Source organism: Petaurus breviceps, unplaced genomic scaffold, assembly GCF_028583685.1.
Source record: "Petaurus breviceps papuanus isolate PSGF00001 unplaced genomic scaffold, PetGlider_PUasm1.0 688, whole genome shotgun sequence".
NCBI lineage: Eukaryota > Metazoa > Chordata > Mammalia > Diprotodontia > Petauridae > Petaurus > Petaurus breviceps.
In genome coordinates, this window is record NW_027186457.1 from 28099373 (window position 1) to 28126571 (window position 27199).

The window sequence follows — 27199 nt, forward strand, 5'->3', positions numbered from 1 at the left end:
TTCCTTCCTTCCTTCCTTCCTTCCTTCCTTCCTTCCTTCCTTCCTTTATTTTCTCCATCTTTTCTGGCCTCTGTTGCTCTCATAAATGAACATTTAAGTCTAAAAGCAAGAGGAAAAGAACTTTGGTTTAATAAAAAAATCTACTAAAATGTATGTATGAAGAAATATAGTTTTCAGATGAGACATGGGCAGTTTTGAATAGAAAATGACCTATGAAGTTAGCATAAAGACTGAAATTATCTCATGGAAGATGTAGGAGATGGGAGACTGAGATTGAGTCCAGTGAACACAGAAGAAATAGCAGGTGGTCAGAAGAGCTGCACGTTGGGACTATTTGAAAAGAACAGCATAGGAACAGTCAGCTGAACAAAGGTTCAAGCTACATGATTCCTAATTGGTTTGAGAGGTGCTCAACTTCATTAGATCATTGCTTCCTTTCCAGATGTGACTCTTTAGTACCCTTTAGATCTTAAGGGAGGTGAAGCCTTTCTGAGGTTTGGTTACTCTTTGCTGCTGTTCTCTGGTTTGAGAGGAAAAATCAGAAAAAGGGAAAGACAAGTACTTTTGCTGCTTTTCAAGAACTGGGTAGGCTGCCTTGCCTTACACACAGTGTCAACCTGAGGTGTTTGCTGAAAACTCTGTTCTGATTGAAAATGTAGCATCCTTATGAGTGAATAACTAATAATAATAATAATAGTTAACATTCATGTTAACTTTGCTATGTGCCAGGTATTGTGGTAAGAACTTTATAATTATAATTATAATTATTTTGCTTTTTTTTGGAGGGGGGAAGGTGGGGCAATTGGGGTTAAGTGATTTGCCCAAGGTCACAAGGCTTGTTTTTTGCGTTATGTGTCTGAGGTCAGATTTGAACTCAGGTCCTCCTGACTCCCGTGCTGGTAATCTGTTGTTTCTCAAACCTACCTTTCCTACCCAAGTCTCTCTGTTGCCTTCCAGACATCTGAAACTGCCCAGTAGAAATCAATCTCTGTATGTCCCAAACAATTTATTATGTTCTCCCTAAACCCTTCCCTACTCCTACTCTACTGAGTATTGTAGAAGGCATCGCCATCCTTCCAGTCCCTCAGGCTCTTAACCTAGGAGTCATCCTGGATTCCTCCCTATCTCTTGCCCACCCTTCCTCCTGATCCAAGATGTTAACTTTTGATTTCATCTTTGCAATATCTCTTGAATAAGTTTCTCCTCTCCTCTTGCACTGCCAGCACTCTAGGGCAGTTCCTAATCCCCTCACACCTTGATTACTGCAATAGCCTGCTGATGGATATGCCTGTCTCAAGTTTCTCCCCACTCCAACCCTTTCTTCAATTAGCCACTAAAGTGATTTTTCCTAAAACACAAATCTGATCATATTACCCCCCCCCAATTAATAAAGTTCAGTGGCTCCCTGTTGCCTCCAGAAGCAAATACAAAATGCTCTGTTTTGCATTCAAAGCCCTTCATAACCTAGCCTCCTCCTACTTTTCCAGTCCTCTTATACCTTAATTTTTGACATATGCTTGTGACACTGGCATCCTGGCTGTTTCATGAACAAGACACTCCATCTCTTGGCTCCAGGAATTCTCTCTGGCTGTCCCTCATACCTGGAATGCTTTCCACCTCCTCCACCCCAACAACTTACCTCCTTGGATTCCTTTAAGTCCCAACTAAAATCTGACCTTCCCCAACTCCTCTTAATTCCAGTGCCTTCCCTCTGTTAATCATTTCCTATTTATCTTGTATAGCATGATATATATGTATGTATATATGCATATATGTATATATGCATATATGTATATATACACACAACATACACACATATTTCCATTTTATTGCATTCCATTAGATTATAAGCTCTGGTGCAGTGAATAAGGTTTACACTTACATAATGCAAACCCATGGGATTTGAAATATTTTCTTGCTCTCGCTCCTTGGGTACCTGACTCATTAAACATACAGTAATTGGCAATGGTGGAGAAATGTCAATTTCTTCATTGTCAATGTCAATTTGCTTCATTGTTCCTGAAAGTTCTGAACCTACCGTGTTTCCCTGATAATAAGACCTATTCCGAAAATAAGCCCTCCCCTTACTGTGTAAGATTCCTCTAAAATAAGCCCTCCCCCGAAAATAAGCCCTATTGAGATTGCTACTGTAGTGAAGGTGATCCCCTGCACTACATGCTACATTACAGTACCCTCTGTATGCACCGTCCCCCCCCAGTGAAACGCACGCCGCGCTCCGAGCTGCATCCAATCAGAGCTGCAGCAGTGAGTGCGTCATCCTGTTCTTCCCCAGTGATTTGCTTGCTGGCGCCATTGAGAGCAGTGCCGCGGAGGAGAGCTGAGGCAGGACAACATAAGCCCTCCCCTGAAAATAAGCCCTCTGGTGTTTTTCTTTCCAAAAAAATAATAAGACAGTGTCTTATTATCGGGGAAACATGGTATTAAATTGGCTTTTTTGACTGTCACATCTCATTGTTTACACGTGGAACTTGCAGTTCACTTGAACCTAAACCTAAACTCAAAAACTTCACTGCCCCTGAAGTCGGGAGGACCTGAGTTCAAATCCAGCCTCACATGTTTGACACTTAGTAGCTGTATGACCTTGGGTAAGTCACTTAACCCCAATTGCCTTGCCTTCCCCCTCAAAAAAAGATTATAAGCTCTTTGAAGGCAGGGACTATATTTTGCCTTTTTTTGTGTCCCCAGCATTTAGCATAGTGGCTGGAATATATTAAGTAGGTGCTTAAATAAATTTTTATTGAATAGAATTAAATATTATTATTTGTAAAACAATTATTTTTATTAATAAAAACCATGTGAAGAGTATATTATTATACATATGTCTCAGAGTTATGTCTTCAACCCAGTCTTTTTAGCTCCAAGGCTGGCCCTCTGTCTACTAAGTCATGTTGCCTCTTTGAGTACAGAAATTATTAGGAAAAAAGTGGAAAAAATGCTGGCCTTGCTTGTTTCTCTCATGAATGAATGGATATCCTCTGAGAGCCATAAATCTATTTTAATTAGGCGAAGGGCAATGACGCACTTGGTAAACATGGTCTTAGATTATTTCTCTTTACCCTGTGGGTGTTGCTGGGAATTGAAGAGAGTGAGGTGGGATCAGTAACATTTAGTTGCCTAAATTTTCTCCAAGCCCCCTTTTTTTCATCTTCATAGCTGGAAGTTATGCTGTTTCAAGTCAAATATTAGGTTATCCCTGGGTGTATGTACTCAGGAACTCTGGTCTGTCTGAACTAATTAGTTTAGTATCTTAACTTTTCTCTCAGAGGAGTCTCCTCTAAGACCCATGCTCTGGACCCCTTGATTGCAACCTGAAGACTCTCATTCTAATGAACCATTGCGTGCACAGAATCAGAGAGTCACAGATTCAGAAGGGGGCTCAGAGGCCACCCTGTCCCACACACTGGAATAAGAAATCCTGATGCAATATATCTGACAGTCTTTTCTTGAAGCATCCAGTGATGAACAACTCACTACCTCTTGAGGTAGCCTGTTTCATTTTTGGCCATTAGGTGATGCAGTGAATGGAGTGCTGGAGCCACGAAGACTAGAGCTTCAAATACTGTCTTTGACCCTACATCCTATGTAATCTTGGACAAGTCAGTTAAACTCTCCAACTTTAGTTTTTTCATCTATAAAATGGGGATAATAATAGTTTCTATGTCACAGGGAGGTTGTGAGACTCAAATGGGATAACATATGAATATCACTTTGCAAATCTTCAAGTGCCATAGAAATGTTAACTATTATTTTGGATGACATTAATTATTGGGAAAATTTCCCTTAGACCAGTGGCTCCCTGTGTTTTTGGTTCCAAGAACTACTTTCAACAAGAAAGAAATGTCGTGAACCCCTGGGGTAAGTTAGTATACTGCTTATAACATTCTGCAATTATTTACTGCTTAAGGCTCCATTAAAGAATTTTTAGCATGAACCATCTGGGAATCACTGCCTTAGACCAACACTAAATTAGCCTCTTGGTAACTTCCACTCATGGCTTCTGTCCCCTGGGGGTGTGGGTTAGCATAATAAGCTTAATTCTTCTCTCACAAGACAACACTTCAAACACTTGAAAACCTCTATTATATCCCTCCTCCCACCCCCAGCCTTTTCTTTTCTAGACCAAATATCCCCACTTCCTTCAACCAATCCTTATTTGGCATGAACTTGAGAATATCATCATCTTGGATACTCTCCAAATCATTATTGTCCTTCTGAAATATGGGGTCCATAGACCTCCCTTTCTCTGGACATTATGCCTCTTACTTCAGCCTAAGCTTTCTTAAATTTCCTAAGCCTTAGCTTTCTTGGTTACCAGCCCCTGATTGTCATATACTGCAATCCTTAAACCTGGATTCCAATGAATTCCTTTGAGTCATAGTCTCTACCTTATTTTTTCACATCTCTTCCCCACACACTTAACAGACACTGAATAAGAGTATCTGTTAGAAAGATATCTGTGACTGTATACTCTACCCCATGTCCAGGACTCTCCACTGAAACATTCCAATTCATCTGAAGACTTCCAGCAAGAAGAAACTCACTAGCTCACTAGGTAGCACATTCTACTTTGGTATAGCTCTAGTTTGGGGAATTGTTTTTTTCTGACATCAAGCCCAAATTTGTCTTTTTGCTATTTCCATTCTTTGCTCCTAGTTCTCCCCTCTGGGGCAAGCAGAAGAGGTATGATTCTTCTTCAAAATGATAGCCTCTGGAGTACTTGAAGATTGCTATAATTCATCATCTTCCTCCTACTCCTAGGTTCTTCTCCTTTCCTGGCTCCATACCCTTGTGTTTAATTACTTATCCTATGGTACAATCTTAGTTCCTTCACTATCCTGATCTTGTTCCTCTGCACATTCTCCAACTTGTCCTTCCTAAATTGTAGTGTCCACCAAATCAGTCAATAAACATTTATTAAGCACCTACTATGTGCCAGGTACTATGCTAAGTACAATACTCCAGATGTGGTCTGACCAGGACACAATATGGAGGGGCCAACCAATTAATGCAATGCATGATCACATTGGCTTTTTTGACTGTCACATCTCATTGTTTACACATGGAACTTGCAGTTCACTAGAACCCTTCAATCTTTTTCAGATGAGCTACTGGCTAACTATGTCTCTTTTACCTTGTATTTGTGAAGACAGTTTTCTTTTCTTTCTAGATTTCACAAATCTACTGGAACACAGTAAGGGTAAGACTTCATTCACATTGATCCTGATTAAATTAGATTCAGTTCAATGTTCTAGTCTATGAAGATGTTTTGGGATCCAGATTCTGTCATCCACTGTGTTAGTCAACCTTCCAAGGCTTTTATCAGCTGAAACTTTGGTGAAGGTATGATCTATGACCTTTTTGAAGTTATTGATAAAAATATAAAATGGTATAGGATCATATAAAGATCTCTGGGGTACTCAGTCTCCTGGAGACTGCCTTTCAAGATGACATTGACTGTTGATGATAATTGTTTGAATTTATCCATTCAACCAGTTTTGAACTCATGTAATTCTGCTGTCATCTAGCTTACATTTTTTCCATTTTGCCCACAAGAATAGCATGAAATATTTAAAAAGAAAATGCTTTGCTAAAATCTGGATAAACTAGACTTATGGTATTCCCCTGTCCAAAAAAGGGAAGACAAGTTAGTTTGATGTGACTCATTCTTGCTGAAACCATACTGGTTCTTTGTGATAACCACTTCATTTTCTAGGTATCGAACAATTGCCTCTTAAAGTACATTCTAGAATTTTTCCAGGAATTGAAGTCAAGCCTCCTGGCCTATTGTTCTCAGACTCTGTTCTCTTCTATTTTGGGGTAATTTGTTTCAAATTTGCCCTCGTCTAGTGTTGGGGACCTTGGGCAGCTAGGTGGCACCATAGTGGATAGAGTGGTGGGCCTGGAGTCAGGAAGATTCATCTTCCTGAGTTCAAATCTGGCCTCGAACACTTGCTGATTGTGTGATCCTGGGCAAATCACTTAACTCTGTCTCAGTTTCCTCATCTGTAAAAAATGAGCTGGAGAAGAAAATGGCAAATAACTCTAGTATATTTGCAAAGAAAACCTCAAAAGGGGTCATGAAGAGTCAGATGTAACTGAAATTACTGAATATGACAACAGTGCTGTGGACCTAGGGCTCCCATTCTCCATTGCTTTTCAAAGGTCATTGGTAGTGGATCAGCAATCAAATCCAGTCCCTCAGAAACATAGTCTCATAGGAACAAGTCATGGAATTTCAGACACTGTGGCAGGGACTTTAGAATTCATCTCAGAAAATCACCCTCATTTTAGAGACAAGGAAACTGAGCCCCAGAGAGGGTAAGTAATCTGCTCAAGGTTACTCAGTTAATGGTAGAGTCAGGATATTAACTCACATCCTTTGACCTGAAACCTTGGGTTCATTCTATTGTATTAGTCAGCTTGCTCAGGAGGCTGGCCCTACGTAATCCCAGCATCAAGTCATTTTCAGTTAGAGAATGCTTGCTATCCACTTCCCTGGATTTTAGGGTTTCTTAAAAAGAGAGGAAATATACTGGAACACAATGTCCTTTTGAATGAAATGCTTCCCTGTTTTACGTTATTGTATATGGCACAGTGGAAAGAACTCTGGGTTTTGACTTGTGGTTGAAATTCTGAATTTGTGTCTGACCTAGAGCAAGTCACAATCTTTCTGCATCTAAGTTTCCTTTAATGTAAAGAAAAAAAATGACCATTGATCTTCCTTCTAAGACAAAATCTATGATCAGTTGATTTTATAAGTTGAAAAGGACAAATCTTAGGGTTAGAACTGACTTCTGTTTATATTCTAGAAACAAGAGTGAGAAGAATGACCTTGTGATGATGTCTTTTCGATTCCAGGCAATGTTTGATGTTCCAGGAAAACTGACTTCATTGAAACCAGAGGCCAATGATATGGTTCCCATTCCCATGCTCCCAGAGCTCCTTTGATTCAGTCCACAGGGGGCGTCTCCTGGAATGAGTTTTGTTGTCAACGTTGGCAGCCTCTGAAGTGTTCAGAATCATGGTTCTGCCAAGAACTCTTAAATTACTCAATTATTAAAATGCTGTCTCCTCTCCAGAGGCAGGGACAGTCATGGCTTCTCATTGTGATCTGAGTTCCATCGCCTTTCTGAATACTCAGAGTGGAGTAGTCCTAACTACTCTGGAAATCTGCCACCTGCAGCTGGGGCCACTAGGGATCAAAGGTTGTTTCTTTAGCCTGATGAACAGCAGGACACTCAGTGCATTAGGAACTTTTCTATAAGATTTATAGGAACAAAAACTAAGTGACACCTGGTCTGGTGGGAATGATATTTATCAAAATCAATGACCTAAGCCAAACATCTTTTAGAATACTTGGCTACAGTAATTTCTATTGGCTATTGTGAGAAGTACTTTAATATCTTGGGAACATATCAGCCTAGAGGTCTTTCTGTTGCCTCACTCTAGATACGTCCAGTATGAATGTAAGCTCCTTGAAGTCAAAGGGCTGTTTTGTTCTTGTTTCTATTTCCCCCAGTGCCATCAATAACTCAAATTTGTAGCACTTGCAAAATGTGAAAAATGTTTCCATCATAGGGAGCTAAAAACTTTATGATGCCCATTTTATATAGGACAAGCTCCATAAATAAATCAATGATCCTACCCCACTCAAACACCTAACAAGATGTTTATACCTATATCAGGTGAGAACATCTCTATTGCAGCAATGGTTTAAAAGGTGTTAAACTGACTGTGAAAAGTTTTTAATCAATTTAGAAAGAGTGAAAGCCACTGGATGAAATGAATGACTCGGAACAAGAAGTATATTAGAATTGCTTGAAGAGGTTCAGTCATGCCCTATGGCTCTTGGATAAGATGGTAAGTCTGTTTGGAATTAGATATTCAAGTGGTCGAATGGCCTAAAATAGACAGCAGGCCAACCAAGGTCCTGGAGGAAATGACTGGGGGTGGGGAAGGGATGACAGGTCCCCTGTTTTCACTCCCCCTACATCCTCCTTGCCAAGAAAATGACCTTGTGAACTGCACAAGATGGACAGAAGGCCATCCTAGCAGGGTCTTAGAAAGCTTGATGTCTAAACAAACTAGGTGCCCCGAGAAAAGGCAGCCTCAGGACTCTAACAGAAAGCTAGACCTTATATAACTAAGGGGACTTTCATGAGAAACCTACTAAGATTACCCCATTGCCACACATAGTCTCTGAGCTTGAGATCACTTTCCCTTGGATTCTATATGTATGCATAAGAAAATATGTACTTGGTTTGGGGAGGCATTTTATACTAAATGTCCTTATTATACCACCTTAGTATATGCCCGTTTCTAGAAAAACTAATTAAGTCCAGTTGACTAATTGCTATTAACTTTTGATCAATAGGAAGAGGACACCGGTGGGACTTGTGAATTGCAGCATTAGAGAAAACCTTCAAGTCCTTGGATTATCCCTAGATCCTGCATGAGAAAAGTAACTAGCCATCTAGTGGGGACCCATTTTTGAGTTTAAAGAGTGATCCCCGGAGCCCGGGAAACAGAAAAATGAAACAGGGGCAATGAAGCAGAATGTGCCACCCTTTGAGTCAGGAAGACTTGTAATATATGATACTGGAAAGAGCCCTCTCTCTGGAGTTGAAAAGCCTGGGTTCAAATTCTGCCTCCGAAATTTACTGCCTATGTGACCTTGGACAAGTTTTTCAAACCCCTGTCCTTCAGTTTTCTCATTTTTAAATTGAAGGGGGCCAGAATAGATGGCCTCAGAGGTCCCTTCCTGCTCTGAGACATCAACAACTCTGTGAAATGAGGGGACTGGATTAGCTTATCTCTGTGATCACTTCTGTATGATTTTCTGATCGCCAAGTCCTTACTCCAGAGGTGCTTTCCTGGTTACTGCCTCATGGTGTCCTAGGGTCTCTGTCACTGATAAGTAGTTGTTGAATTCAATAAAATGTCATCTGTGTCTAAAGATGAGGGATTTCCAGCTCACACTATAAATCTCTCGTTGTGGTTTGCTAGAGGTTAGCTCCAGCAGCTAAAGGCTTTTGGTTCAGAGACAGAGCCTCATAATTGTGCCCCCGTGCTCTCTGCACTGTGTTCCGGGGGTGCACAGTGAGGGTCTGTTGTGTTCGCTCAGCATGGGGAATCTCAAACAGTTCGAGCTTGCAGCTGCCTTGCACAAACTGCTGGCTTTCAAGCCCAATAGATAAAAAGGGCTGTGGTTTGATTACTCTGAAACCAGGAGGAGGCTGATGGGTTTGGACTGAACTGAGTGAGGATATTATATGGATGTTTGGAGATGGAAGTACCCATAGCATCACAGATGGTGAGCACTGTTGCAGATGGTAAGTAATGCTTCTGTGGATACTTCAGAGATTGGAAATCTCATTGGATGCACCTCCAGAGACCGGGAATCTTATTGGATGGACCAAATGGGAAGAGAATCGCAAAATCTCAGCATTGGAAGGGGCCTTGGAAGTTATCTGACACAAGCCAGACATGAACAAGAATCCCCTCTCTAACATCTCTGACAAGTAGTCATCAAGGCATTCCTTGAAGACTAGGGGAGAATGGGATATCACAGGGTGTGTTGTTTGTCTTTCATTTTCAGGGGACCATGACCTTAAGCAGATTGGATTTAAGAGAGGGAGGGATGTGCAAAATCATCAGCCTTGCTTTCTCCTCTGGGACCATCTGGATCCAGTGGCCGGATGTTCTTCAGGACGACTGGGATATGGTAGAAAGAGCCACGAATATATATAGAATCAGGGGATCTGGGTTCAAACTTTGGCTCTTCCACTTACTGCCTGTGACTCTGGGAAAGTCATCTAATGTATTTGGGCCTCAGTTTCTTCATCTGCAAAAAAACCAATGAGAAGATTGGATTGAATGATTTTTGAGTTCCTCTCCAACTCTAAATATATGGTCCTATGAGCTCTAGGATGCCCTTTCTGACAGCTCTGTTGGGAACCTTTTCTTGACTTCAAGTTTTAATTTCTCTTTTTCCAACTTTCACCCATTATACCTGGTTCAACTCTTCAGGGTCAAACAGAACCAGGCTAACCCCACCTTTACATAATGCTTCTGAAGAAGGGTCTTGTCTTTGGTTTTCCAGGTTAGACACTTGTACAGAATTTTCTAGGCATTTAGAAAATCAAATTGAAGGGGAAATTTCAGATTTCCTTAAGTTTTTCTTTGTTTTTCAGTTGTTTTAGTCATGTCTGACTTTTTTGTGACCCCACTGGGGGTTTTCTTGGCAAAGATCCTGGAGTGATTTGCCATTTCCTTCTCCATCTCATTTTATAGATGAGGAAGCTGAGGCTAACCTGGTAAAGTGACTTGCCCAGGTTCACACAGCTAGTAAGTGTCTGAGGCCAGATTTGAACTCAGAAAGATTCAATCTTCCTGACTCTAGGTCCTGAACTCTATCTCTTGTATCACCTAACTGCCCCTTCCTTAAGTTATCCCCTCCAAATTCTGCAGCACATGCTCAAATATATAATGTTTAGGATCTCATCTCCTTGGATCACAGATTTGGAACTGGAAGATTTACCAAGTTCAACCTGTTCATTTTTAAAGGAGAACACAGCCCCAGAGAGGGAAAGTAAATGGCCTGTTTAGGAATGTATAGGCAGGAAGTAGCAGAGCTGGGGTCTGAACCCTGCTCCTTTGCCTCTCTTATTATGGTATTAGACTGCCTCTCACCATGTCCTCTGAAAACCATCTGGACAAAATGGAATTTTGTTTTTCATCTACAGTATCTGTGATATCTTGCTTGCTTTGTCTTAGCATTTAAGTGGTCCTGGGCTCTCAAGGACCAGATCAGGGCACCCAATGCTATTGAAGCTCCTGCCACACTGTAAAGGGTTTGAGTCTGACCTTGATGATAGACTAAGCCCTTTGCCTATTTTCAGAGACCAGCCTAATTAAGCTAGAGAAGTTTATCAATCAATTAGTCCTCAACAAACATGTATTAAACATCTCCTATGTGCTAAGTCATGGGGAAAAAAACAATGAGGGCAGTGTAGGGTGTTAAAATTTATTGGGAGTACCAGTAGCATTTGTAGGTAGAAATAGCTAGAAAAAATAGACAGAAATAGATATAAATAATAGAAACAAAAAAGTGGCACTTTAAAACAAAATAAAAACAAGATTAGTTAGTTAAAGTTGGAAACTTCCAGATGGAATTTCTCTTTCTCCTCTTCTTCCTTCTCTCCTTCCCCAGTCTTATAGCTGCATTGGAGCCGAGTTCTTCCCCAGTCTAATCTCGTCCTGTTCCCTTCCCTGGAGCCTTGCTAGCCACAGATTTATAGTGTCCTCTTCCCCACCATGGAACCATGGCCCAGGGTCCTTCCTCCTATAGAGCTGGTGCCCTGTGGTCTAAGATTTCTCCCCTCCTCGACTTCAGGGCTCATTTTGTGGTGGTGGCCACAGGGGGCACAATGACTAGTGACAGCTCTGAAGTCACTTCACTCACTGTAAAAAAGGAAAGGATTAGACTTAATGGTCTCTAAGTTTACCCTCTAGCTTCAAATCTGTGATCAGGGAGATTGAAATAGCCCTTTCAGATGGTTCTATTAGGAAGTTTTGCCTTGAAATGTTGTGAAGAAGTCCTTCTGGCCCCTGTGAAGGTCATTTGGACCCTAGGATCGAGAGCTAGAAGAGATTTTGAACACGAGTCCAACGCCCTCATTTGACAGCTAAGGAAATTAAGGATTGGGGCGGCCAAGTGACCTGCCCAGAGTTACATGGTGAGTATCTGGTGGGATTTGAATTTGTCTTCCTCACTACAAGTCTGGTGAAAGCCAATCTATTTTCCACTGTGCCCCAAGGCCTCTTCCACACCTGGACGTTCCTCTGGTGCTTCTGCTTCTAACTGGTTGGCACCATCCCCTCTCCATGCCACCACACTCTCTCTGGTTCTCCCTTTCATTCTCTTCTTTTAATGCATCCCTCTTCCTTCATACTTCTGCCCTTTAGTGAAACAAAGAGACAGAGGTGAAGTGAGCATCTGAGGGGTTCAGGAACTTTGCTCCAGGATGAGGGAGTCTACAAGGTTCTGTGAAAGTAGTTGTAGAATCTGGGTTTGAATCCTGCCTTTTCCTGCCTACTGTGTGACCTTGGAAAAGTAATTTCACCTCTGATGACCTCAGCTCCATCATCCCTAAAATGGGAGGATGTAAAACTAGATGACTTCTAAGTTTCCCTCCCACCCCTCTGAACCCACAATGACATCAGAAGGGCCATCTTTCTTACCTATGGTGTGACCAGGTGGTGTGGGGACAATGAGATGCATTTGGAGGTAAACTTGGTAGGTTGAATGCTATGTAATAATTACTTCAAGTTTGAGCCCATTCTTCTCAGGGACTAAGGGGGAATAGAGGAGAGTGTGTCCCTCCAGGACTTTTGGAGAAATTTCCATATTTTTACTCTTGCTAGATCTTCAAAGTAGATATAGGTGGCACAGTGGATAGAGTGCTGGGCCTGGAGTCGGGAAGGTCCGAGTTCAAATCTGGAATTTTACTAGCTGTGTGACCCTGATTAAGTCACTTAACCTCTGTCTGCTTCAGTTTCCTCGACTGTAAAATGGGAGCAATAAGAATTCCTACCTCTTGAGGCTGTTGTGAGGGTCAAATGAGATAATGTTTGTAGAGCACTTATCAGAGTGCCTGGTACACAGTAGGTGCTGTATAAATGCTCATTCCCTTGCTCTGTAGAATGCAAACTTGTTGAGAGTAGCAACTGTTTGGTTTTGTTCTTGTGTTTCTAATACCTAGCACAGAACCCTTTGCATCTGAAGCAGTCTCCTCCTTTCCCCAGTCTTTCCTTGGTGGTGATCTCCCTGGGCAATGCTCTCTCCATATCCTGAGGCTGCTCCCCAATAGGCTCTTGTTCCTATAATGGTCCACCCTCGACGGCCCCACCTTTCCACTCCACCTGCCAGCTATCGCTCTGAAACGGCTGCTTTGCCCCAGTTTGACATTCCCAAAGGTCTTGTGCTTTGAATGAGCGTAAGCTTCCTCTCTCCTGTGTGTCTCCTGGTTGTTTGTATATAGTATGAGCAGATTTCCTACCCTCTCTGTGTAGTCATTGATGGGTCTTAAGAGTAGCATCTTGATCAGTCGTGATTTCCTTTCCTGTCTATAAACCTGGACGTACGCTGGATAATATGCAGAAGGTGCTGAGAGAGAAAGTGTGGTATAGTAAATTGAAGACTGCTTTTAGAGACAGGAAGTCCAGGGTTCAAGCTCTGGGATTGTGTGACCCTGGGAAAGTAACTTAACCAATAAGTATTCTTATTGGTAACTAAGACTAAGTTTCAGAACAGCTGCTAATTTGTATCAGTAGATTTCTTTCATCTGGAATTTCCTATTCCAATGAAATCGTAGATTGTGTCCAAAAAATATGTAAAGAAGACAAGAAACTACTGATGACAAGGACAGTGTCTCACCTTGCTTTGTTAAATCCGAATAAAGGAGGATAAAAAAGAAATGAGTGACCCTTGAGGACAGAAAGAACCCTCTCCTGTTTTCACTCACCTACTTCCCCTCCCCCTTTTTATTACCTGAACTACATGTGAGGAACTTCCTTTTCAGGGGTCAGGGATGTTAGCCCTCCAAATTTACTACTGAGTATTCATTTCTAATTATTTTTTTTACCTGACTTTATCCCATTACTCAAGCTCTTTTCCCATCCCACAGATCTCTCTGTTAATGTCACTGAGATGATTCTAGCCTACAGTTTAATGTCAAGATGCGTCACTCACAGGAATGCTGATGGAGTATTTACAGCCAGCCAGGGAGGTAGGAAGATACACAGTGTGTACTTGTCACACGCAATCACTTAATTTCATTGTCGTCAGAAAGTGTGTCGGGGGGTGGCATTTCGGCCCTCTAAATGTCAGCTATTCAGCTTAACAGCTATTTTATCATTACTTCTTCCAGTCATTATAGTCAGCCAACATTTGGCCACTGGCTTTTTGGAGATTCATCTCATTTTTCTTGCAACCATTTGCTAACAGTCACTGGTATATTTACATTTTTTTTCCCTGGGTTTTGATATGATTACATCTGGGAAAGCGGAAATCAATGAAGTATTAGATAGGGTGTGCCGGCTGAATAACGGCGGTAATTTGGAATCTCAGACATCTCTTTGTACCATGTGGTGGAATCAGCAGTATAGAGTCATGAGGAGGTCCAGGGATTGCTTCTGGCAGATATAAATGAATACCTTGTGCCCTGAAGTTTAGGCAAGTGTTTGAGAAGGTGACATAGGGGTCTACCTTTGAACCACTGGATCTCTATGGTCCTAAAGGGCAGAGTACTGTATATAATCAGTCCTTCACACACTTACCATGTTGGGATTTTAGAACAAATGGGTTTAGATGATTTAGTATGACATTTTTTTTTCTGATTTTGTTGGCATAGGGAATTTCCCAGGAGAGGAAACTCTCTATTAATGGTCAACAGATTTTCGATAACTGATAGTCTTAAAGGGTTTCACAGGGGCATTGAGATTTGTCCAAGGTTACATAGTTGGTATGTGTCAGAGACAGGATTTGAACACAAATCTTCCTGACTCTGGAGTCAGCTCTCTATTCCCTGTGCCACATGGTCAAATTCCATTTTATAGGTGGGGACACCATGGCCCATGGTGATGTAATTGGAGGGAAAGCTGAAACTAGAACCTTGATTCTAAATCATTATATGACTTAATTCCTTTTAACTCTTTCACTGTTTTAGTGTCCTTGGAACCTGTTATTTATCTATAAGATGCCACAGAAATGCAAGCTTTTTGAGGACAGAGATTTACATTTTGTTTTTATATCTCTAACATCTAGAATAACGACCAGCACATTGAAGGTGTTAATACATGTTTGTTGATTGACTGAAAACATTTATATCAAGGACAATGATTATTTTCATAGCCTAAGCTATTCTTTCATTCTACCCATACTGTTTCTAATACCCAACTAACTCCTGGAAGATGAGAGAGCTAAGGCTCTATTAGCTCTTTTGGATTTTCTTCTTTGGTATGGAGATCACTTCATACTGGCTTGAAGCACAAATTGGGAAGCTTTTTGCCTAAAAAAAAAAGACCTTAGAGGAGTCTTCCTTCAATATCATCAACATGGTACTCACTCTTGACCCACTTAGAGGAGTGTAGAGCTGGTACTTGAGACATCTTCAGAAGCATTCTTCTGAGCTCCCCTAGTTGCTTTAGAGTCAAATATTTTTTATTTATTGTCACTGCATTGTCCTTTTTGTGTGATAAGAGCGTTTCAACCTGATTTCCCAACTATTCACAATATTGTGTGTGCATGTGTGTGCATGCACAGACCAGAGCCACAGCTAGGGTGGGACAACTGAAACATTACCCAGGGTGACAGATTTAGGGGGTTCTTTGTGTATGTCCAGTCCTTTAGCAACACAGTAACACTGCTAAGTTATTCTAAGAATACTAGGTAAAGTGGGAAATGACTAGCTAGAGGCTGCAGTAAGTTCTTCTTCCTCTCTTCCATTTTCCATCCCCACCCCCAGCCTCCCTGTACCATGGTGACTTTTCTAGCAGCAGCCTTGTGTTGGTGTCCTAGGGCATCTCCCCACCCCATCCCTTAGCTGGGGGGGGGGGTGTGATTCATGGTTCTAGCTCTAACCACGTTTTGTGGTACCTACCTTGGGTCCCAAAATTTCTTGTTATGGCTCTGGCGTGTGAACATGTTAAAAGGACTTTTATTAATCAACCATTAAAAAAAGAGTCAGCACCACAAATTCATAGGCTCTTGTACTTTCCAGTGGCTAAAAATTTGTTTGCAAATTCAGAACACAACAGCTATTCCAACCTGGCAACTTTAATGGATTTTTACTTTTTATTTTTAATTATACATTGGAGCCTCAATTACACCCCAGGGATTTATTTGCTTAAGAAAAGTCAAACTATGGATTACAAGATTGGAGATTAATTTCCACCTCATCAGATTAATTTTACTGTTCACTCCACAAGTATGATTTGTAAAATCTTGTATTAGCTAAAAAGTTTTCAATACTATATTACAAAAAAGTACTTAAATATGGATGACACTGATTGAAGATGGTGTTTTCCCTCTGGTTATTGAGGCTTGGGGGGAAAAAGCAAGACGTTCTCATTTAGAATCAATCTCTCATTGATTTCCCAGAGCACAATATTTAATTGGGGTGCTAATAGAAACAATCTCAAATCTGTTATTCAGTTCAAGTGTCAGTTAAGAAAAAAGGTCTGCTTATAAAATATAACAAAAAGAAGGGATTGTAAATAGAAAAATAAAATATGCAGAGGAGAGAAACATTCTGAGCACATTGCTTCAAGATCCCCACAGAGAAAACACAGAAAGAGACATCACATTCTTTTGCCTGCCTGTAAATCTTTCACCATCTCTTCCTGACACATCTACTCTCTAGTCCTCTTTAAGAAAGCATTCCTATAAGCTTTGCTTTACTAAATTGGATCTTAAGTCCAGAATGGGGTTCGGCGTGGGGAACCTTCAGCCTTGAGGCCACATGTGGCCCTCTAGGTCCTCAAGTGTGGCTCTTTGACTGAACTCAAACTTCACAGAACAGGTTCCCCACCACTGTATGCTGTGGAACATCTCCATTGAGAGATGGTGACAATGAATAGGAAGGGAGACTTCCTGTACCAATACGGGTGCGCTCAAGTCAGGCCTTATGAACTATGGGTGGCTGTCACCATTCACTCAGATCTTAGGACAGTCAGCCCTTTGTTGGTATCATCCCCTCCTCTCTTAGCACGTCTAAGACTGGGATCAAAGCTATTCTTTTTCTCCCTAAAAGACAGGTAGTGGCTACATTAATATGACTAGTGAGAACAGAGCTTCCTGTTCAATGTTCAATCCTGTTAAAAAGCTAACATTGTTGTGAGTAAAAAATAATAAAAAAAATAGGTGACCATTTTTATTTCATCTTTACAGTGATATGGTAGCAATACAAGGAAAATGGTGAATACCCTTGCTGAAGGTATCCTGGTCCCATCTCTTGCTAGAGGGTTCGGTTTGGAGAAAAAGAAAAGGATTTTTTTTTTTGTTTTTGGCTGCAGCTTTGGTAAACAATGAATGGCAAAAATACATTGCAGAGATGTCTCCGAGAGAGATGATGACTCCAAACACAGAATACGCCACACCACGTTCATTGACAAAGCTTGACAATCGACTCACTGCATCATATCTCAGTGGAAGGAGAGAAGAAAGCGCTAGTGTCACCAAGAAAACAAACAAATAAACGAACGATCAAACGAATCAAGAGTATGAAAACAGCCAACACCAAACTGTGGGGATCCTCCACCCCATCTTCTACAGACTAGAAACATCACTTTTGCATATCAAACAGCAGCTGCGTTATTGCTCTATGCATCGGAATCAATTAAGGAACTCATAATAGACGACACGTTACAAACTTAAGGTTCTTTGGTGAAGAATGAGAGAAACCAGTATTTGCACGTTAAAGAAAAATCTTGTCCCGGCTGGCCTGGCCTCTATCTGTTGATTCGCTGGATGCGTTCGCAGAGCAAGGAGAGGTACTGCGTGAGTTTCACCATGGCAACAATGGCCACGCCCCCACTCATCATGCACGTGGGCCAGAAGAGGGAGTGGAACAACACGTTGGAGCTGTAGAGTTTGGTTAAGATGACGTTCTTTTGGATGCCAGATGGGTCCGAGAAGCAGGAGAAGCGTTGGTACTTCCGGAAATTCTCCATCACGACATTCACCACGGACAGGGACTCTTCGAAGTTCTTGCCACACTTGGGTATGTAAGAACACTGTACAGAGACGAAGGGCATCTCATTAAAAAGAATTATTTCTTCCCCCCCACCTCCCCGCCTGATTAAATGACCATAGATTTAGAATCGGAAGCTCTGGGCTTCAGGAGAGCCTGGGTTCAAGACTTGCTTCTGTGAGATTATGGACAAGTCACTAAATTTAAAGTCTGACCACGTCCTCCCTTACAGGAGCTTCACGACTCCCTCTGTGTCCAAGATAAAATCTAAACTATACTGTTTGGAATTTGAAATCCTTCACAATCTAACTTGTGAATTTCCAGTATGATTCCACATTATCCCCCAGCATACATTCTACGTTCTAGACATCTTGCTTTACTTGCTGTACTGTACCCCTTCAAAAACATTCGTCTCTTTTCTCTGTTTTTGTGCGCAGGCTTTCTCTTCTTTCCTCCTCATTTAGGAAGTTCTAATTCTCTTAAGGGTTCTTTTCAAATGCTAATGTTGACAAGGCACCCTTTGGCATCTTCCTCAGTTGCTAGTGCTTCGGTCCTTGTCTTTCCCTGCTCCCTGAAAATTATTTTATTTACTCTATATATATCTTGTATCTCTCTATATATAATATCTATATATCCTGTATATATGTCTGTGTGTGTATATGTATATCCTGTACACTCACTCACACACACACACACACACACACACACACGATGAAGTGGATAGAGTGTTGGACCTGTAGTCAGGAAGATCTGAGTTCAAATGTGATGCTTTCTGGCTATGTGACCCTGAGCAAGTCACTTAACCCCTGTTTGCCTCAGTTTCCTCATCCATAAAATGGTTATAATGACAGCACCTACATCATAGGGCTATTGTAAGTATCAAATGAAACAGTAAAAATTGTAAAGTGTTTAGCACAGTTCTTGGCACATAGTATACACTATAGGAATGTTAGATATTATTATTTTATATGTACTTATTGGCCTATATGTTGTATCTCTCAAGTAGAGTGTAGCCTTGTTGAAGGTAAGGACCATTTGGATTTTGTTTTTGTATGCCCAGCATATATTACAGTGCCCTATACATAATGGGAACTTAATAAATGCTTGTTGAATGTATAAATGAATTTCTCTGAGACTCACATTTTTCATTTCTATGTAATGAGAAGAGGAGTTTGAACAAGGAGATTTCTTTGATGAGTTCTTTTGAATGAACTTTCAGCACGGTGGTTAGAACATGCAACGAGACCCTCTCCCTATAAAGTATGGATGTAACCCTTGTTAAGAAGGCAAAGACAACTCCTTCTTGGTTTCCATTGAGTGAAGCTGCCCTCAGATGATTTGGTAGAATGGAGCAGGAAGGGGCTTAAGACTAGGACATAGGAAGAGAGTAGAAAAGCATCCATTAAGTTTTTACTAAGAGGTAGTTGTGATGTGGTCACTATGAAGGCAGGGTTCTGCATCTTCAGCCCACTGACTGTTTGTGACTCTGGGCAAATGACTTAACCTTTGCGTGCTCTAGGCAACTCTGACTCTAAATTTTAGGCAAGAAGTGTAGTCTTACCTTGTTTAGGGAGATTCCTCATCCAGAAGTTTCCTATATCTTTGAAATCACAAATCTAGTACTTATACCTACCATGTGGCTTAATTTTAGGGGTACAAATAGGAAAGTGAGACAGCTGCTGTTCTAAAGCAACTACCCTTCAAAACCGGGGAGATGACTCCACATAATTGCAGTGCAGAGGATGATACCTAGTCCTTAGACTAGGGACCACTGGAAGGCCATATCCCTCACTATGGGTTGGTGGAAAAAGAGTAGTGAGCACAAGGGATGGAGAAGAGTGGGGCTCTAGGTCATCTTTATCTCCAGTGGGGGTAGGTTTTTCCAGTGAGATAAGGGAGCTGGGAGGAGAAAATCAGCATCCAGCTGAGAAATGGTGTTCAGTCCCTGGTGGGAACTGGGCAGTCGGTACTGGAGAGAGGGAGATGAAAGTCTGGTTCTCTGATACCTATTCTTTCTGGATCCTCGGTCCATCCACAGGCATCTGGGCAGCGGGGAATGGGCAGTTTGGGTGAAGCAAGGAAAAGATTCTTGCCTCTCTCTGTTCTTTCTGTGCTATTGGGCTACTTGTTTGGGCAAACAAAGGGAAAAGAAGACTTGTACTTTGCTCCTTGCTATTATTGGGAGTTTTTAGACAGCGAAAGTCTGATAGAAAGGGGAGTACCTGTCTAACAGTCCCAAATTCTGTTTGTCTTTTAGGTGGAGCCTGAACCATAGGATGGTATTAAAAGCCTTGGAGAGCCTGTATAAGATGCTATGAAAGAGTCCATCAAAATCTTAATGTCTTGTCTTGACACCCCAAGTTTACTCTCCTTTCCAAGGAGAGATTATGGATGGCTAAGAGTGTTTTCACTGTTTTCAATATCCCTTTATTTTCTCTTGAGAATATTGTGCACATTCCATACTTTCTGTGGGGCAAAATAAAGGCCCTCCACTCCCTATATGCACTTGTTACCTTGAGTGTTTTTGTAGGAGCTGGGGATCCTACTACCTACATGTGTGAAAACTAGAGACAAGCACATTGAGAAATTTCACTCAGCAGTTCTCTGCAGGGGACATAACTCACCAAAGGCTCTTGGCCCTTTAGGTCCTTCAGTTCCTTCAGGCCGAACCCAGTTCATGTGAGACCAGAACTTAGGCAGTCCTGGACTCTGGGTTACATGTACAGTGGATGTAATTATACCTGTCTTCACATGCTTATTGTAAAAATTGAATCAGATACCATGTGTAAAGTGCCATCTAAATGTCAGCTGTTATGAAGCAATACCAGTGTCCAATTCATTCTTTGACATTAGCATCTGTACTTTTAAAATTTCCAGGAGATAATTCTGTTCTAAAATGCTGAAGAGTTTAGGTAAAAAAATATAATAGGTCTATCTTCTGGATATTGATTTAATTCATGTGACTTTCCTTATTAATACTTTCTGTCACAAGGAAGTGTTTGGTACTTCTATTCTAGTCCTCACTGAGTGAATAAAGAATCTCCAACATCTTGGACATGATTTCCAAGCCTCTTGTTTGACAAGTGAGTAGAATGGGCAGCAGAGATGGGAAGGGACTTGTCCAAGATCACATAGCAAGTTAGTGCTACAGGCAGGTCTAGAATCCAGGTTATTTTATCTAATTCTCCTTCCACTATACTACAGGCCAAGAGGCAGCATGGAAAGATGCTACTTGGGGAGTGAGATGCCCTGGGCTTGAAACCTTGTTCTGCTTCTGCCTGAGGGATGCCAGAGCATTAGTTAACCTCACTGGGCCTCAGTTTCCTCACTTGTAAAATGAAGGGGTTGGACTGTATGACCTCTGTGGTCTCTTCTCGCGCTTTGATCCTAAAATGCCCACAGTGACCAAATTTAAAGGCAAAAACCAGACAATTTGACTGGTTGTTTTGACTATTCCAGGGGAAGAGTAAATGGTTCTGAATCGGCTTTCATTTAGGCCTTGGGGTGATGGTAATTTATTTGTAGTATCACTTTTAGAAAGCAAGTCCAGTTTCCCTCTGGTAGGCTACTCCAGGTATGCCATGCAGAGTGGACACTCCCTGGTGAAAGCTAAAGAGTATTCCCAAGATCTGTGGAGAGTAGTTAATGAGCCTTTTAGCATACACTATAAATCACCAAACGATGGCCCAGATGAGCAGCAGGGCAGGGTAAGAACTCTTTAGCTCACCTGACATGTGCCTGAGAGGCTCCATCATTTGGTTCGCCTTCTCTCTCCCTCCCTCCCTCATTCCCTTTCTCTCCCCTCCCCCTCTCTCTTCCTTTATCTTTCTCTCTCTTTCCTCCTCTCTCACCTTCTCTTCATCTCTCTCCCTTCCTTTCTCTCTTTCTTCCTCCCCCTCTCTCTGTCATCTTTTCGCCTTACTTTATCTTTCTCTCGCTTTCTTCCTTCCTCTCTCCCCTTCTCTGTCATCTCTCTCTCCTCTTCCTTTCTCTCTCTTTCTTCCTCCCTTCCTCCCTCTCTCTCTCCTTCCCCTCCTCTCCTCTTCCATCCTCTAGGTTTCTCTCTCTACCCCTGCCATCCCCTCCCCTCACTCTCCCCTTCCTTCTTTCTCTCTCTCCCCCTCCTTTCTGTCTCCTTTCTCTTTCCATCTTTCCCTTTCTCCCTCTCCTTATGTCTTCCCTCTCTCCCCCCTTTTTGACTCGTTCCCTTTCTGACTTTCTCCTCCTCCCTTTACCTCTCCCCTCTGCCTTTCTTACTTTTCCTCTTCTCTTTTTTCCCTTAACAGCTGGTCATAATATGGAATTATTTGAATATAAGGGATAGAGTCCCCCTCTTACTCTATTTCAATTAGCAAGATGTTCAACACTCATACCTTTATCAGACAGAAACAGCACTTACTATATTTGCTGAATCAAATCTCATGTTCCTGTTTATTAATTTTAAAAGCAGGTTAATTGAGTATCTTTTTTTTCTAAGGAAAAAATATTTTTTACTTGTGTCAGTGAGAAAAAAAATGTTTCCTACCCCCTGCTAGTCTATACAATGCAAACACTTTTTCTGTTCTTCGTTTGAACCAACCATCCAGAGATGAGGTGAGCCTGTGGGTTAGGAATGAAGTTCTTATGACCTTAGCATAGATCATGGTTAATTCTTTTCTAGAATTTGTGAGTCCAAGGATAAAAGAAATGTTTTATTTCTTTGTGGTTAGGATACATAGTTTTATTGGTGTATGAAGCTATTCAAGAGGAAACCATCAAAGTATGTAGGCACTGGATTTTCAACCTATGATCTTAGAAAATTGCGGGACTTGAACCCTAGCATCCCAGACTTTAAAGCTAGTTCTCTATTCACTATGCCATGCTGCCTGGAAGGAAAAATGAGCTGGTTTTGGTTTGCTCTTTTCCATGACTTTCCTGAGGGGGGGAGCCCAGGGACAGTGGTGCCTTGGAAGGGCATGACCTCTACCAGTGTTAGCAAGAGAATCTCCCCTTCACTGGGCCAGAATGAATGTTGGGCACTTTGATTTTGATCAGTGGAACCACATTTCATGAGGTGCATTCTGTTCTAATGAGGCTTGATCAATACCTTAACAGTTAGAAAGCAAATGTTTACTAAATGCTTACTATGTTTCAGGGGTCAGCAATAGAGAGAGTAACAGGTCTAGATTCAGGAAGACTCATCTTCCTGAGTTCAAATCTGGCCTCAGACACTTACTAGCTGTGTGACTCTGGGCAAGTCACTTGACCTGTTTGCCTCAATTTCCTCATCTGTAAAAATGATCTGGAGAAGGAAATGGCAAACCTTTGCCAAGAAAACCCCAAATGGGGTCCGGAGAGTTGGACATGACTGAAAAACTACTGAACATTTGAATTATGTGTCAGATACTGTGCTAAGTTCTGGTTAAAACAAACAGACAAACAAACAAAAGCAACACTGCCCCTGCTCTCAAGGAGATCCTAGTCTAATGTACATTAGTTAGCTAAGGATATAAATGCATCAATAGCCAGGAGGCTGAGTTAAGTTAGCTTGAGCATTGCTGGGGGCTTGAAAGGACTTCTATGAGGGGAATTCAGTTCCATTCAAATTTAATTTAAAAAGCTTTTATTAAATGCCTACCATATGCCAGGCACTGTGATAGACTGGAGATAAGAAAATGCAGTGGAAAATGATTCCTGTCTTCAGGGAGCTTACATTCTATTGGAGTTAAGGACTTTGGGTTAAAAAACAGCCTTTGACTATTTGGTTGTCTTGGCTGAGACAAACATTTTCTTTCTTTCCTTCTGCAGTGTTTGGACCCAGGCCAGTTAGCTGCTTGCTGGGGACAGATGGGAGAGAAGTGGCCTCTCAGGAAGTTTGGAGATACCTTTTTTAATCTTGCTTCTGTCCCTGCAGCTACACAGAGGAATGATTTTTATTCAAGGAGATTAAAATAAAAAAATCTAATTGGTTGTATTTAGGAAAGGTCAAACCATAACTGCCAATTTAGATAACAAATCCATGGGGGCCTTCTCCATTCTTGGGCCAGGAGAATTTGTGCAAATAACCTCTCTTGCAATGGGGTTCTGCATCATCAAAAGATCTCTAGAGTTAAAAACAAAATGAGGCTTCATTAAAAGTGGTTCTTTTATTGTTACTCTCTTCTTCTAAAAATGTCTTTAAAAATGGTTTGTAAGTGGGTGGAGCAGTCAGGGAGACTTTAGGTTGAATCCTGCCTCAGACATTTGCTAGCTATGTGACCTGGGCAAATCGCTTCAGTTTATTCATCTCTAAAATAAGGATGACAGTAACTTCTACTTCATGGGGGTTGTTGTAAGAATCCAATGAGATAACCCATGTTACTTTCCTAACCTTAAAGTGATATACAAATGCTAGCTAATTTTGGCATTATGTACTCTAGCTTATTTATTGTGATGTTATTATATTTTTATTTATTACTATTGAGTATTATATGTCCAGAACTAGAGTACTATGATGTCCAGAATGGAAGAAAATATGGCTCACCCAGGGCAGGCGACAGTAAGCCCGTCCCCCTCTCTAGTCCTGCACACCATGTCCCTTGAGGCCACCTGAGATTCTAAGAACACTTTTGGCTACCATCATACACTCGTCCCAGCAATCAGATCTGCCCCCTTTCACTTTTGAGAGTGGCTGACGTTGGTTCTGCTTCAAATATCTTCCATGTTGACTCAACCACTCTCAATCCTATTTGCTTAGGGACTCTGAGAAATTGCTTGTTGTAGTTTGGTGGGGATAGAATGGGGTGTTTTCTGGAGGCAACCAAACTCCATTTGTTTTACTTCAAGGTCATAAGTGAATATCCTCTTAAAATGGAGAGGTAGGTGGCGTCATAATGCATAGAGCACTGGGCTTTGAATCGGGAAGATTCATCTTTGCGAGTTCAAATCTGGCCCCAGATATTTACTTGCTGTGTGATCCTAGGCAAGTCACTTTACTCTGTGTGTCTCAGTTTCCTCATCTGTATAATGAGCAGGAGAAGGAAATGCCCAGCTACTCCAATATCTTTGCCAAGAAAACCCTAAAACTATCTATCTAACTAAAGAATTGAAGTGATTGAACAAGAAGTTTGGTCTAGTGCCTGGAGTCCAGCATCCGGAGTCAGGAAGACCTGGATTTGATTCTTGCCTTAGTCACTTATGAGCTGTGTGACCCTGGCCACATCACTATTCTACCTGAGTCTTAGTTTCCTCATCTGTAAAAAAGAGAAAATAATACTTGTGCTGAAGATCCAATGAGATACTGTATACAGAGCACAGTGCAAACCTTAAAGAACTATATTCATAGAGTTATCAATAAGAAAGACTTCATGGTATGGTGAAAAGTATATTTAAATTATAGTAAGAGGATCTGAGTTCGAATCCTGACTGTTACTGACTGTGACTTTGGACAAGTCACTTATTCTCTCTGGGTTGCAATTTTTCATTTGTAAAATAAGATTTGCATTTACTGCTTCTGAGGAAAGTACTTTGTAAGCTGCAAAGAGCTATGATTACATTGCTATAAAGGGGTGGGGAGGGAACAAACATTAAGCACCTACTGTGTGCTAGGCACTGTGTTCGCTAAGTGCTTTTAAAAATATTATTTCATTTGACCCTATGAATAGGTGCTATTATTACCCTTATTTTACACTTGAGGAAACTGAGGCAAACAGTGGTTAAATGACTTGTCCAGGGTCACAAAGCTAGCAAGTGTCCGAGGTCACATTTGAACTCAGATCTTCCTGACTTTAGGCTCAGCTCTCTCTAAACTGTACCAGCAGCTGCCTGGGAATTTTTATTGAATGACCCCTAGTTCACAACTTATTCTCCTTCCTTATAGTGGCAAGGGAAACAGAATAGATTTTGAGCTGGAAGGGACTTGAGAGCTCATCTAGTTAAATCTCATTCTACACACAAGGAAACATTTTACAGAAAGGAAAAGCCACTCACTTATAGTCATCACAAGCAATAGATCCTGGATTTGAACTCAGGTCATCTGACTTCAAAATCTAGTACTCTTTCCATAGCCTCTTACCAGCAAATTAGGCAGCCTCCCTGGGAAGGTGTGGGCAGAGGTGACAATGTGATGAAACCATCTTTGGAAGTATGGAATGAAGAGAAATACAGGCAGAGCTGTAGTTAGGAATTTTTTGCACCCGGGACCAGGAGTGGCAGGGTGGAAGAGAAAGTACCAGGGCTGAGGAAGTGTACCCAGAGCCATTTGATGGTTTCTAGCCTAGAGGGTTGCTGTCATGTTAGCACCTGTTTGGCTATCAGAGAGAGGAAGCACGCTGACGATGGTACCCCATGTACCTGCTACAATTTGGTGCTCTCAGGCAAAGCCGCAGCTACCCCACCCTAGCTGTGACTCTAAGTACTCTTTCTTGTTTTCTCCCTAAAGAGGCCCATGGAAGAGTGAATTATTCAGAAGACTTCCCCAGACTGTTTACTTTAGGAGGGAAGGGGTGATTTGGAGAAAAGAACTTTGTGTCCTGTCCAACTTGAATGATGGTTAGACAGTCTTTGAGTCCGCAGAAGTGTCATTTTCTTTCACCTCTCCTGACTTTCAGCATCCTATCAGCATTTTTCCTGCTTTGAACTTGCTTTTTAAAGTTATTTGGTTTCTCCTTTCAGTTTCTACTATTTGTCAAGCTATACTGTTTAAAATGCTTGGCAGAGCAAGGGGAAGCAATATCCTACCCCAATTACGCACTGTCCTGCCAACATCCTCACACATCCCTCTCCAGAGCACGCCCCATCCTTACTCTGTTTGCTTACACATTTTCACATTTATTACAGCATTCTGGCATGCTGAGGCACTAAAAAAGGGCGAGAAACAAAGGGAATCACATCAGGAGATGAAAGCACTTTGGTTCCTAGGGCTGCTCAAACACCTGCAATTGTCTGAACTAGGCAGATATAAGGATATTAATTTTCTGTTGCTGATTATGCCACCACTCAATCAAATAACAGTTGATTTGATGTTTCCAGCACGTTTGAAAGATTGCAAGTGTCTAGAATTGCTGGTTGCTTCCTCCCTCTACTCTCCTTTCTTGGGTGTCCACTGTATCCTTCTCGTCATTTGAGCCTTATCTCCACTTCCTTAATGGACACATCATTCTTGGTACCAGCTCAGTAGAGGAATGGCTGAGCAGATATCTCCTTACAATTGGCATGCCCCCGAAAGATATGGTTTCCAGATGGTCTCAACCACCCCATTGTAAGCACTTCAACTTTGAGTGTGTGAATTTTTTGAGTAGGAAGTTCTGTGGACTCCTTCTCAGATTGGTTATTTCCTAGATGCTGGAAACCTGCCCTGTGTCTTTCTCTTGCTCAGGAACTGGTCAGAGGCACATTGATTTAGAGCCAGATGGGCCCTTAGAGGTCATCTAGTCCAGTGCCTTCATTTTAATCACAAGGAAATTGTG

At 41.5% G+C, this 27199-nt stretch overlaps 2 protein-coding genes across 2 annotated transcripts in view; both read right to left on the bottom strand.

The window, feature by feature from the left end:
- Positions 1 to 26078, bottom strand: part of MFN1 (mitofusin 1) — a 468570-nt gene extending 442492 nt beyond the window's left edge. The window contains exon 1 of the mRNA XM_069104826.1: positions 26075 to 26078. The gene's annotated coding sequence lies outside the window, so the exon portion shown is untranslated. The remainder of the gene's footprint in view (positions 1 to 26074) is intronic.
- The window catches only part of KCNMB2 (potassium calcium-activated channel subfamily M regulatory beta subunit 2), a 220260-nt gene continuing 210003 nt past the window's right edge, over positions 16943 to 27199 (bottom strand). The window contains exon 5 of the mRNA XM_069104834.1: positions 16943 to 17817. Within this exon, the coding sequence (XP_068960935.1) occupies positions 17533 to 17817 (285 nt within the window). The 3' untranslated portion in view covers positions 16943 to 17532. The remainder of the gene's footprint in view (positions 17818 to 27199) is intronic.